Source organism: Salvelinus sp. IW2-2015, linkage group LG28 (assembly GCF_002910315.2).
Source record: "Salvelinus sp. IW2-2015 linkage group LG28, ASM291031v2, whole genome shotgun sequence".
In the NCBI taxonomy this organism is placed as follows: domain Eukaryota; kingdom Metazoa; phylum Chordata; class Actinopteri; order Salmoniformes; family Salmonidae; genus Salvelinus; species Salvelinus sp. IW2-2015.
Window position 1 is genome coordinate 16,089,252 of NC_036868.1, and position 14,521 is coordinate 16,103,772.

Consider the following 14,521-nt stretch of genomic DNA (forward strand, 5'->3'; position numbering starts at 1 on the left):
CGAAAGACCAAGTCCAAGTATGTCTCTACTTGTCGTCTGTTATATTGTGTGGGTCATTTATGAGATAGGCGATGTTCCAAACAGTCCTGGTACTGTCTGTAGAGATTAGTGTAGAGTGAGATCTTTATTTCTATAGGCCTGGCTGAGCTCTTTCTACAAATGTCCACAAGCCACATTCAGAGCAGCACAGTCTCCAAGTAAATCATTTCATTGTGTTGTTGTGCATGGGAGTACTTTGACTCTGCATCCACGTGTCTTGGAAAGCGCCCTCGGCCAGTTGGAGACTCGCTGGCCACACCACTGTTTCCCTAGGGACTGCAACTGCTGCTGCTGCTGCTGCTGCTACTGCTGCCTCCCTTCCTCCCTGCACTTCACCTCACTCAGTTGTCAGAGTCAAAAGTGGCAGGGCATGATACCAGGGCACTACACCACTCCCCCTCCCCCACACATCACATGGTATGTTTGGGCTATAAAAAGCACAGCAGAAATCATGTTTGTTTCACCTCACGCCAGAAACGGATGTTTTCCCTGGCTAACTCTGTCCATCCTCCTGTCTACAAGGCTTTACAGATGCTATTCCATCAAGAGCTGAATGAAATACTGGGCCTCAAAACAGAGTGATGTTAGAATGTAATTTGTGGTTAAAGCACTGCTCTCCTGTGCATCTCCTAGCGTGAAGGTTTTTAATTTACCCAGCTCTGTGGTGAATATATTGTGTTGACTGCTTCTCTACACTTTCCAGCCTGGGCCTCCCTGTTACAGTGCTGATGATGAAGTGGAAGGAATGCGGTGGAGACACCCCTCTTGTTGAATGATCTGATGAGAGCCAGGGCTCAGGCAGCTTTAACAGGGAGTGTGAGTCATCAGGTTGTGATTGCCATGTTTGGTACCAAAGAGACTCCGTCTCACCTCGTGGGCTAAATTACCTCAGAGAGAGGAGGAAAGGATTAGACATCCCAGAGACTAAAACAGCCCTCCTTAACCTGGARGAGAGACCACTATACTTTTTCACCTACTTTAATCCCTTTTATTTGTTCATTGTTCTGTCAACTCCTGTTACTGTAGTGATTATTATAGATAGTTGAAGCAGTGATACTGACAGATGTTATATTTTAGGTCCAGTTCCTCACTTTGCACCACTTGGTCGTCTTGTTAAATTAGCATTGCAGCATTGTGCCCATGTCCACTCCAGAGGTCACACTGTAATCATCTTTTCCAAACAAGTGAGCAGATTTCTACTGTGATGGTTTCTGTTACTACTGTGATGGTTTCTGTTTACCTCCTGAACAGTCCCTGTTACTGTAATCAGACGCAGATCACCTGTTTTTTTAGCACTCTGGTGTTGAAACTGGCTTTATGCTGACTGTGGAATTCCACTCATGTAGGGTGCTCTGTTTGTGGGAGTGACATATCTATCTCACTGATTCATCACTTCCTCCCAGTGATGGATGTTATTGCTGGCCAGTGTTGGCCAAGAGTGAAATAAAATGACAGTACTAACTTGTTTTAGTATAGCTCCATGATTGGTGGGTAGCACTGAGCATTGGTTTGATCAATTATCAGATTCAGCCCAACCCAAGAGTCCAACCTCATCATTGCTGTGAAACTTCATCTTTGTCCTTCATGCCTTTTCTGTCCATACGGTAGAGCATGTTCAACATGATATTAAAAGATTTAGGGATTATGGTCTCAGCGTTTCAGTGGGCCAGCTCCAGCTTGTGACCAGGCATGGAAGTCTGTTGATAAGCTGACTGATAGAACACACAAGGCAGACTGCTTCTGCCAACCTGTCACTCAGGCGGCCTTACAGGGGTCTTTACCAACTAGGCCGGTGGTCCCAGCATCTGCAGTACCCCTGGCTGTGCCCGTCTGATGCCAAGGGAGCAGACCCAGCCTTGTCCTCCTGGTGACTGCTCTGGAGACCTTACCATGTATCCCGTCATGTAAGTCTTCTATCGACCAGGGGAACAGAATTTATCTTTTCAAAACAAGCGGACAGATTTAGTCCCTCATCAAATGCATTTGATGCTTGTTGGGTGCAATTGCACAACAGCACGGGGGCTTCAAATTCATTAAGAGATGCCTGTGTGGTAGTTCAGGAGAAATTGGTCCTGTGGTGGATTTATTTCTTAGATAGAGAAAATATCTCAACCTGTTCCCTTCGGCTTTAGACAGACACTAACGGTCTCTGCTGCATTCCCAACCAGACGTGAGTCTGAAATTAAAGCAGTGCCTGTGGCAGTGTTTGGTCCACAGAGATCAGTGCTGTGAAGGCATAGTGAATGCCAGCAGGCCCATGCTTCTCACTGTGTGATGATCGACAGAGGGACAACCAGGAACAGCCCTCATCACTCAAATCTTTACCGCACAGAACAAGAGGCCCTTTGGCATTTAGATGGACATACCAGACCAGGAGTCTGTGTAGACTTTCTCCTGTCAGAGAGCGTTAAAGGGCAGATTATATTCTAACTTGTTTGACTGGAGTGACACTACTCTGTGAACCTGTCCTTTTTAAAGTGAACCTGTCCTTTTTAAAGTGAACCTGTCCCTTTAAAGGCCTACTGCGGATGGTTTTGAGGGACAGACTGGGAGAGAGGGACCGCACTGACCTCCCTCATATCTCGGACCAAACAGAATGCCCAATGGAGATGCCAATAAAGTAATATGAACTTGAGGGGACTTTGGGGACAAACCATTGCATCTTACCACTGGCCAAAGCTCAGTTGACACACAGTACCAAGATAGTGCCTGACTTCACACTTATTGTGTGTGTTAGTATGCAGGCACACAACTCCATGTATCCCCAGACTCCCCCCAGCTCTCTGCTGTGCYTCAGTGAACATTTACAACCACCGACGAGAAGACTACACAACGCTGCTTCTACCGGTTTGGAGGTTATTGTAGCAACGGCTGGTTGCTATCAAACAAGACAAGCTTCTCCCCAGCCGTCTAGCTAGCTCCGCACGCTTCTGATTTATGTGCGGATTAAGGAACCACTGTGATTTACTGCGTGGGCCAATCTCCTCCCGGCATCTCACAGCCACAGCTCCTCTCACCGCTGCAGTTTTAATCTGTCATCCCGGTGATATGCAGGGCCCTGTGCCCCGACGAGAGCGTCAGGCCTTCCTCCGCTAGGCTAGGAGATTTGGCCCACAGTGAGCTGTGTTAAGTACCAACCAACCAGAATACTAAATCACAGGCTGTCCTGGGCTGAACTGGGTCTTCACACTGTCTTTAGTGGCGCAGGATGTTTTAGACCTGGGACCAGATGGGGAGGGAACACACACACACACACACACACACACACACACACACACACACAATGTGTTTGTGAGAGGCCAAACGAAGGCTTCGCTCCTCTGTCACCCTAATCCGGTAAATCCACTGGCCCATTTCCCCATGCTGGAATGAAAGGGCCACGTCACCATAGAAACAGGATCAATAAATCATTAGGATAAAAGGTGTGTTCGGTAGAGAGGGGGAGAGAGCTCTCTCTTTATTAAGACGTTATACAGTTTATCGCTGTGTTTACGATGTTTCCATGTGCATCACCTTTTCTACTCGACCAATGGTTTTGTAACAAACTGTTGCTATAAATAGCAAACTTGCCCAATGTGTTTTTGCCACATGCTCTCTAGACAACATTCCTCTGATTTTAAGTTGACAGGGTAGGTAATATGATGGCATACCGATAATCATATTTAAACTTTTTTTAAATCATTGGCAGCCAAGCATCAATCTTCATGTCACCAGCATTCAAATAATACCCTCGATATTTATTGGAGATTTGCATCAAGCTCATCACCATCCGTCACTTAACCACCATGAAGTTCATAACTTATTTCATTTGCCTATTAACTCTTAATGCTTTTCCACGTGGGGGTGGTAGATATACCCTCACATCATCGAGTGACTCCATTTACTTCGACATGGTGGTTTATTTGTGCATGGAGTTTCCACCACAATTGTTGCGTAATCTGTTTCACAGACACACAAATTATCCCACTTTGTTTTGGGATGTTTCCATCAGACCTGACTTGAGTTTTTTTATTTTTTATATGTCAGTTAATTCAACCGCATGAAATAGTTGGATGGAAACCTTGTTACTGACAGAATCATTCTCGTACTCACTAAATCACAGTTGATGGGAAAGTCTAGATATTGATTTAAAACACCACCGAATAGTCTGATAAATCAATATGAGGCAGTGCTTCACCCGCTGTAGGATTATATCATCAAATCTCTGAAGTCAAGGGCCTATCATTTATGCCACATGGTCCAATTGATTTATCTAGAGACTTGGATTGAGTTGGGTGATATGGCCAACCTGATACTCTACCATGATACAGCTTTACAGACAATTATACAGTAGCTTGTCCCTCTGTCATATCTACATTTACCCTCTTGCTCACCAGACCAACATAGCAGAGTGCTGTACAGCGAGCACACTGGGGGAGTTGGGCAGGGTGTACGTATGGGTTTTGAGCCAGGGAGGAGAAGGGAGAGTTGTGTGGGGGGGGGTGCTCTTAGTCTCAGAAAACCCCCGCAATAAAACCGTTCCAAGACTCCTTTCAGTCAGCATGTTTATTCCTGGGCTGAGGGGGACATTCTTCAGGGGGCTGCTCGGACGGCCCGATTTTAGCCCTCTGGAGGAGGGGTCCTAGTGGCAGCAGACCTGTTGGAGCCTCTAGTCTACATGGTCTCCTCACTGTGCTGTTGGGCAGCTACTGAGACACTTCTTTGCGGACCTCACAGGACACTGACAAGAAGGCAGACCCTCTCAGACAACGTCTTCAGGTGTTGGTGCTGAATACACCTGTTGTCTCCACCGCCAACATGACACGTGGCTCGTAAGTCCTTGTAGTGGCAAAGGGGGAGCGTGGGAAGGGAGCATGGTGGGTATGGGGTACATGATGGGGTAAGGCCGAGGAGGAGACATGTACTGGAGAGACTTGGAGGGCTATTTTCATTGTCAGATAGTGTTTGTAATGTAATGTTAAATMTTTTTCTTCCTCACTATTTCTGTGTTTTAAGATGGCTCTAGAGTTGACCAGTGACTATGTGATTCCCAGTTTGGATTAGAGCTTAGTCTGTTTGTGCCCTCCTCTGCGCTGATTGAACAGCTTTAGCTTCTGTACGATGAGCCTCTACTCCCCATCCCAGTACTGCTTCATTAATAGAGCCTAGTCTAATAAGTGTCTACAAGCAGAATAGCTCATATTTATAGACCATGTCCTCTAGGGCTGGGAATTGCCAGGGTCCTAACGATACGATATTATCATGATACTTGTGTGCCGATTCTATATGTATTGCGATTCAATACTATGATTTTTATTGCAATATTCCAAACATATTGCTCACCATATGTCTGCTGCGGAGGGACAAGATGATGAAAAAAATACTGGAATTTTGGTGCAGGTACAGCCGACTAGGGCGACAATAATGCTGTGATATTACTAAAACGAAATGATATATCATCAAAAATAATACCCAGAGTTGTATTTTTATCACTAATATCCTCTTCTTTAGAATCAATTCAGATATAGTTGATGTCTGGTTAGAGTGTAGTATTTCTCCTGTGATGTGACAGGAGCATTCAGCTGCTTGCTGCTGGAGGTCTATATTTATTGATGCACACTCAGAACCAGTTCATTAAAATCCCTTTAGCTAAGTCATACCCTGGGGTGTGTGTGTTAATGTATATATATATATATGTTCAGCCATGTGTGTGCTATATATAAGTATTTTACGTTGGTGTACAGTACATTGAGACATGTGTTTTGTTTGTTCTGTTTACCATCTGTGTGCTATGCTGTTCTACAAAACAAGTTTATCAGTGGTCTCCACCGGGTTGGTGGAATCAATTGGACTTAATAGCCGTAGCTGTTTTGTTTTTTTCTCTCTTCCCTGATGGTCATTTTCCRAACCAGCTGCACTTTAGAGATCCTCTTCTGCTTCCAGATGCAGCTGCAGTACATTGGACACGTTGCAGGAACCGATGGAGTTGGGGTGGTAGGGCTGTTTTATCAAGAGTTAAAGAGATACTTTAGGTCATGTGGACACTTGCTCGTCGAACATCTCATTCCAAAATGATGGGCATTAATATGGAGTTGTTCCTCCCCTTTGCTGCTATAACGGCCTCCACTCTTCTGGGAAGGCATTCCACTGGATGTTGGAACATTGCTGCAGGGACCTGCTTCCATTCAGCCGCAAGGTCGGTCGGGCACTGAGGTCGGGCACTGATGTTGGACGATTTAGGCCTGGCTCGCAGTCAGCGTTCCAATTCATTCCAAAGGTGTTCGATGGGGTTGAGGTCAGGGCTCTGTGCAGGCCAGTCAAATTCTTCCACACTAATCTCAACAAACCATTTCTGTATGGACCTTGCACGAGGGCATTGTCATGCTGAAACAGGAAAGGGCCTTACTCAAACTGTTTGGCATAAAGTTTGAAGCACAATCATCACTAAAATGTCATTGTATGCTGTAGCGTTAAGATCTCCCTTCACTGGAACTAAGGGGCCTAGCCCGAACCATGAAAAACATCCCCAGACCATTATTTCTCTTCCACCAAACTTTGCAGTTGGCACTATGCATTGGGGCAGGTAGCGTTCTCCTAGAATGAATTGGAACGCTAACTGCGAGCCAGGCCTAAATCGTCCAACATCAGTGCCCGACCTCACTAATGCTCTTGCGGCTGAATGGAAGCAGGTAGCGTTCTCCTAGCATCCGCCAAACCCAGATTCGTCTGTTGGACTGCCAGATGGTGATGCGTGATTCATCACTCCAGAGAACACGTTTCCACTGAGTCCAATGGCAGCGAGCTTTACACTACTCCAGTCTACGCTTAGCATTGCATGTTGATCTTAGGTTTGTGTGCGTCTGCTTGGACATGGAAACCCATTTCATGAAGCTCCCAATGAACAGTTCTTGTGCTGATGATGCTTCCAGAGGCAGTTTAGAACTCTGTAGTTAGTGTTGCAACCAAGGGCAGACAATTTTTTATGCGCTACACGCTTCAGCTCTGTGGTTCTATGCGCTTGTGTGGCCTACCACTTTGCGGCTGAGCCGTTGTTGCTCCTAGACGTTTCCATGTCACAATAACAGCAGGGCAGAAATTTGACAAACTGACTTGTTGGATATGTGGCATCCTATGATGGTGCCACGTTGAAACTCACTAAGCTCTTCAGTAAGGCCATTAGTGCCAATGTTTGTTTATGGAGATTGCATGGTTGTGTGCTCAATTTTAAGCACCTGTCCGCAACGAGTGTGGCTGAAATAGCCAAATCCACCAATTTGAAGTGGTGTCCACATACTTCTTGTGTATGTAGTGAATATCAACATAGTTTCATGGTGCAGGTGTGACAGGTATTGCGTTGACATTTGGTTGTTGGGTGACTGGTTGTTTCTCTTCATGGCCCCACCCTGAGGAGAAGTTTGGGGCTTTTTACAACAGTCATCTGTCTCAAACTATCTCTGGCTTATGACAACAGCACCCAGCAACAATGACATCATTTTTCAGACTATGGTTGGCGAGAATACAACAACAACATCAGGAGTTAGATATTGAGCTAAAAGTTAGCACTTCTCCCATTTTTGTGTTCCGCTCATACAAGGAATCCAAGTAACTTTGTATGTTGTTCTGGAGATGTGTGGATTAGGTAGTAGTCTTGTCCACCAGCCGCCTKTTTAGAAATTAGCCTGGGGACGAGGTTAGATAGCCATGGAATTAAAACAATAAGCCTTCTCTTCATATCAGGTGAAGTTTCCTAACCACCTTCATCATTCTGACAGTTCCCATACATAGGTAGCAGAGCTAGCCCGTTGGCTAATGTTAGTGTGACTCAGAGGGTTTTGTTGGGTGACACCTGTGCACGTAGCCGTCACCTTACCTACTTTTTGTCGGGATGGATGGAAGAGTAAACTATGTTGCTTTTCAGGTCTGTTTCGTCGGGCAACCTTGTCAGAAAAGGAAGGTTATTACTGGAATGAGAGAAGTCTTTCTTGCACACCACACCTGCTGTTGAACACTTTGGTGTATTTTTTTTGTTGTTGTTGCCTTTTGCTGTATGTGTTGTCCTGTAAATTGATCCAGAGAACAGGGTATGTCTCACAAGGTCTCTAGGACTAAAACTACTACCTGCTCTTCTTGGTCAAAGGTTGGAAATCCGAGTCGGCATGATAAACTGTGTACCCAGGCTAGGATTCCCTTTTTTTGTAAGTCTGACTGCTACCCTCTGTCTCCTTTTGCCATCAAAGCAGTTTCAATTACACGTGTKATTTCATATAGCCGGCCATCGTCACAGTCCAGCTGCTGGTGAATAACCTGTGTGTGAAGTCCCATCTGTATCCTCCATCCTCTGATCAGTGTAAGAAAAGGAGTTTTTGAATTTTTGTCCAGGAAGGAATTTGATATTTATCCTTGTGTTCAGTATCTGTCATTGTTTGTGGGAGTTGCCCTTCATGCTGATCCATGATCAGTTTTACTTAGGTTATAGCCCTCAAGTGGTGACTTGTTGTGATCATATCTCTACTGAGCTGGATGTCCAATATTTTACCTGCTCTATTAGGTGGTTGGACACAGACCGTAGCCATCCAAGGAAAGTCTTTGCATACTGTACGCCTATACACCACACAACCATACCATCTTTGATGAGGATCCTAAACCATTTAATATTGACAYTATAACTCATCAAAATGCATCACTTGCAGCTGCAAATTCCACCAGTCGCCCAAGACTCAAGCACCAGACACATTTTTGGAAAATCCTCACACCCCCTACGTACCTCCTATTTGACATGGAAATGTAAAACCATTGTAGCACGACTGTAGCCTGGCTGACGCGACCCATGTGCCTCACAGCAGAGGGAGAGCTGTGACCACACTGGTCTGGAAAGGAGGCTGTTTGTTTGATTGGTTCTCTCAAATATATATTTTTTACTTCGGGGTTGAGACCTCATTGTTTGGATTTGAAAATCCAACTTGTAATGAAAGTGGCCGGTGCTCAGGATCTCTGCATGTTTGAGTGAGAAAGACATAGAGAACCAAACAGTAAAAGCACAGCCCACTTTGTCAATGCATTGCGCCGACAACATCAAAGAGTCATTCCAGACTCTGAAGTCAGGAGAACTTTGAGAGTTAGGTGTTAGCCAGACTAGCATGACTGTCTGCAGTGTGGTAAAAGTCATCTGGTGGAGCAGGGAGTCTTTTCCATGTGTTGGCTATCCATTACCTCTGTCTGGGCCTGTGACAGCCTTAATACTTGGAACAGTGTTACGAACACAGCTTGCCTTGGGAGGCTCCTTTTAAAGCCCAGCCTTGGCAAAACTTCTATCTCTTACTTTCGTCGCTCACGTTCTATCTTGATTCCTCACTCAACCTCTCAAGTCCTCTTTGACTTTCCTCAACTCTCTCTTTGATCTCTCTTTTTATTCCATTGTCCTTTCTTCCAGCTTCTCTCCTTTTACTGTCTGTGCCTGTCCCTCTTCTTCTCCGTCTCCCTTTGTCCCTTTCCTTCTCTCTCTGGTTAAGATGTCCTGTATTACAGTGCAGGTGTCAGGAGCTCGTCATCAGTGATTTTCTCCGCTGATTTCAGTGGAGCTGGAGCTCAATATAGTCTCCTACAAAGTCTCCTCCTCTTTGTCGGGTAGCCTGGGCTTCAAGGGGGCGCAGAGTCTGTTACACTGCAGCAGGGTTCCATTTGCCACCAGCGCACGGACGCTAACCCAGTTATGTTTAACAGCTGTCTGTACTGTAACACAATCCCCCTCTCCTCCCTCCTTCTCCCCATCTCATTGTTTCTTCCTCCTGGTCGTGACTTGGTCTGCTGCACTTATCTCCTAAGGCCCCTGGACACCTGGCGCATCTCATCTGATATATAATTAATAGTCCTGACGCTTTGAAGTCAGTGATGCCATGATGCAGTGCATTGCGTTGCCTGGCAAAGTCAATTAAAGGCAAAAGACTGCCCAACACTTACCTGATTCCCTCTTTTTCTCACTATTTTCCCCCCTACTGTTTTTGTTATTCAGACCTGGATCCCACAATGCTCGGAAGTGCTGCCGCACATGACTGTTTTTGCCAGTGTGATCTGAATAGAGGCTGATTTTGCTTGTCTGTGCAGATAAAACTGCTGGGAAAGAGAAGAGCCTTTGGGAAGCTGGGTGTCGTCCTTAGTTTAGCAGCGAAGGGCAAATGTATTCATCGCACTCTGTAGTTTTCCCCTTGTTCTCTTTGTTGTACGTTTTCTTCTGAACTGCCTCTGCTGCCTGTCTCTGACCAGACTCAGCCGTGACCTTTTTACCCTCCCATGAGGGCAGAAAAGTGGTGATGTACTGCTTAATGATGTAATTGACTCATTCTGCTCTTTGTTTCTCTGCTTTCATCCACACATGCTCAGATGCTGGTAGACGGAGCCCTGTACAGTTAGATTAAAGGGGAGGATACTGTATACCAGTTCTGATTTATGTCCCCTCAGTGGTATAGGGTTAAAGGGCTTCTTAAAACCTGCGTTTTCCTGGCATTCTGATGTCATGTAGTCATGGGGCAGCTGGAATGGGTAGAGGTGATCTAAGCAGGGTATTTGTTAGGGCTGGGAATTGCCAGTGACCTCACAATAACAAATACAGGGCATTTGCAAAGTATTCAGACCTCTTGACTTTTTCTACATTTTGTTACGTTACATCCTGTTTCTAAAATTGATTAAATACATTTTTTCCCTCATCTAGCTACACACAATACCCCATGATGACAAAGTGAAAACAGGTTTTTAATTTTTTTTGCACATTTATTTACGTAAGTATTCAGACCCTTTGCAATGAGACTTGAAATTGAGCTCAGGTGCATCCTGTTTCCATTGATCATCCTTGATGTTTCTACAACTTGATTGTAGTCTCCCTGTGCTAAATTCAATTGATTGGACATGATTTGGAAAGGCACACACCTGTCTATATAAGGTCCCACAGTTGACAGTGCATGTCAGAGCAAAAACCAAGCCATGAGGTCGAAGGAATTGTCTGTAGAGCTCTGAGACAGGATTGTGTCGAGGCACAGATCTGGGGGAAGGGTACCAAAAAATGTCTGCAGCATTGAAGGTCCCCAAGAACACAGTGGCCTCCATAATTCTTAAATGGAAGAAGTTTGAAGCCACCAAGACTCTTCCTAGAGCTCGCCACCCGGCCAAACTGAGCAATCCGGTGAGAAGGGCCTTGGTCAGGGAGGTGACCAAGAACCCGATGGTCACTCTGACAGAGCTCCAGAGTTCCTCTGTGGAGATGGGAGAATCTTCCAGAAGGACAACCATCTCTGCAGCACTCCATCAATCAGGCCTTTTATGGTAGTTGCCAGATGGAAGCCACTCCTCGGTAAAAGGTACATGACAGCCCACTTAGTTTGCCAAAAGGCACCTAAAGACTCTCAGACCATGAGTAACAATATTCTCTGGTCTGATGAAACCAATATTGAACTCTTTGGCCTGAATGCCAAGCATCACGTCTGGAGGAAACCCGGCACCAGCCCTATGGTGAAGTATGGTGGTGGCAGCAGCATGCTGTGATATTTTTCAGAGGCAGGGACTGAGAGACTAGTCAGGATCGAGGGAAAGATGAACGGAGCAAAGTACAGAGATCCTTGATCGGGCGGGGCTTGCGGGCGCGTCCTCTGTCTGGTGGGGTGGGGCTTGTGGGCGGGCGCGTGCTCTCGGTCTGGGGTGGGGGCGAGAGCGGGCTCTGTCTGGGGGAGCGCACGCACACTCTCTGGCACGCTCGCTCGCTCTCAGCGGTGGAGAGATGGCTCTGAGTCACCTGCCAACCATGCTCCACCTGTGGTGACATTTTAATGCAAAATGTGCAGAGGGAGGGGAAATGGAGAGCAGAATCTCCTCACGTGGTCGGCCTGGCTTGACTAGCTTGAGGGGCTTGGCATTACACAGCTGGATATCTTTTCCTGCTGTCTATGGCTGTGGTTGTGGTACGAAACATATGCATCTGTGCTCTAATGTTGATTTTGGTCAAGTTCCATTTTTTTGCCATTATGTGCCAGTTAGTGTCTCATGTGTTCTCATTACGTGTATTGTAAAGAATACCCCACCAGCAGTGTGTTTTCCTCTGTGAGTGCTGCACCTAATTGAATCGTACAGCTCTTAATGTGACAGCTCTTGACTTGCGGGTTACTGAACGTGGGACCAATATCTCTCATGAAAGTGCTTTTATCCGACACTACAATTAATTCCCAGGGCAGATATATTTTTCTAAACTGAGGTTTTATGCCTTTTTATTGTGTTGTGCATATTTCCGTTATACTATCCCGATGAGGATACATCAACAGGTAAACAGAGGAGTTGTCATATTGTAAATTATGGCATTTCTTCTTTAGCATGTAAACAGTCTCTGTGCCGCTCAGTGATTTAGTCATCCATAGTGAGATTAGTCTTGTTGAGGTATTGAAATGTTTCTGTCCAATCACAGGTTCCATAGTCATCACCTATATAATTAATACAAGTGTTTATGGGTTCATGAGTGAGGTGGGGTCCTGATTATGACCATGCATCTGCAGGGGCAGCCCTGCTCTGTCTGTTACTGACTGTGTCCTTGCAGTTGACCTGTTACTCACTCCAGTTCCCATGGCGAACCAACCGCCGCTTAACATGCAGTGAGGTCTGGAATCACTCCTCTCTCTACCGCCCACCCTTGCCACACACGCATCTGTTCTGTCAGCCCTTCTGGGGCTTTATGGAAGGGGAAAAGTAGTATCATTAGAGGTGGAGTCGGTAACCTCTCTAAAGGTTAGTCTAAGATTAGGATTATGGGTCTGGTAATCTGACCCTAAATATGTGGTTAAGGACAACTTTGACCTCAAAATGATACAGTGACTCTGAGAGTGGTTGGTTTCTATGGTTTAATCAGCCAGGGTTGTCGGGGCTATCACATGGTTAATCCTCTCTGACTGTGCTGAGTGACTGCTGATAACAAGCATGGAGTAGCCAGTACAGGAGGGGTGTGTGTGTCCAGATGAATGTTGTTGGCTGAAGGTTGTGTGTGGGAGAGGGTGATTACGAACCTGTGTTGACTAACCTGTCATCAGGACTCCAGGAGCAATGCCATACCCTCAGTGCTCTTTCCATACTGTACATGAAAACTGTTACATAAGCACTGCTGATTCTGGTCATATCCGTTCATTTTCAGACAATGGGTCCTCTTTTTAGTTTTGTAGTTTTATAATCATCACCCGCAGAAAGGGAGACTTCCTGTCAACGTGTGTGTCAATGCCTGGTTAAGCCTCGTTAATACGCTCCGAAACACCGCTAATTCTGCCTGGTTATTATGATATGTCTATTTTGGAGGGAGACAGATGAGGGGGGTGGGGGGTGGAGAGAGAATAAGAGGGAGAGGAGTAGAAAGCTCTGCTGAACTGAGGCCAGCTATAAACACCTGTGTGTGTGTGCGCGCACTGATTTCATCTTCTCCAAACGTGATCTTCATTTAACAACTGTCTGCCTGCAAGGTGAGGGGTGGGGTGAGAGCCTGTTGCTAGGTTACCCCTCCACCACTGTGAGAAGCCGTATTCCGCATCAGCAGTCGTTCACATCAGTGCTAGGCTAGCATGGAGCAGCAGCATCGCTGACTCGCAGCACCCATCCAGCACTTCATCATGAGTCACTGACTTTTTAAGAAGGGGGCAACATGAATCCGAGAGGGTGGTAGAGAGAAAGGTGGACGGCGGGACGGACTGCACCGCCCTGAGTCTGGCAGCAGTAACGGTGAGCGTTGGGCGCTGAGCTGAGTCAAGGGGAGTGTCGAGGGGGGAGGGGGGGGCTGGGGGAGAGCCATGCAGCTCCACACCTCCACACACCGCAAGGCTTCCAGCTTCATCCTTAATGAAAGATCATGCTGCTTGTCTTCCAAAATGGACATCTACCGGTAGGTACTGTAGCCTGCCTACTTTCTGTACTGTATAGTCTATTATAGTACTAGATTCCTCCTCTCTACGTCGGAGAATCTTTTTGGGGTTTTCTCTCAGTACAGAATGTGCCCTGCAGTCGTGTCTTCCTCATCAAATAAACTGTTGCATATTTTTCATGCAGAGCCTCCAGGCTTGTGGCATCTTAAACACAGCTTGAAGGGTTGGACAGGAACGGTTTCACATGAAGCCTTGTTCTATGAAATAGGTGAAGAGTTTGGTCCATTAATATCTAAATTCTTCCGTTATTCCTCTGGTATGACATGACGTTATATATATTTCCTGACGCGGATGTTGATGTTACTAGAAGTAGTTCTCAGATGCTGCTGTTTCTATGCTCATTGTATCGTTCTCCTGCCTAGCTCCCCAACGAGCAGTGGACATGTACACTACTTAGTCTGGCTGCCGGAACATTAAGCAAACCATAAACATCAAGTTAAGCAAAGGAGAATCCTCATCAAATATTAATATCAATTCCTTCACATATCTGCTCTATGTGCACTGAGCGTATTTAGCCTCTGCCTACTGGGGGCTGAAGCAAAATCATAATTTCAAACGCATATACAGTA

The 14,521-nt window shown here is 45.9% G+C and overlaps 1 protein-coding gene across 7 annotated transcripts in view; it reads left to right on the plus strand.

Moving 5' to 3' along the window:
- Positions 1-14,521, plus strand: part of enah (ENAH actin regulator) — a 150,566-nt gene that overhangs the window by 27,112 nt on the left and 108,933 nt on the right. Inside the window, exon 1 of one of the 7 annotated variants that reach the window (XM_070435951.1) lies at positions 4,609-4,850. The exons of 2 other annotated variants lie outside the window; for them this stretch is intronic. In XM_070435951.1, coding sequence (XP_070292052.1) covers positions 4,837-4,850 — 14 coding nt within the window. In that variant the 5' untranslated portion in view covers positions 4,609-4,836. Of the gene's footprint in view, positions 1-4,608; positions 4,851-14,521 lie in introns of those variants that run through there. 4 more of the 7 variants (XM_023973837.2, XM_070435953.1, XM_070435954.1 and 1 more) reach the window with 4 other exon arrangements.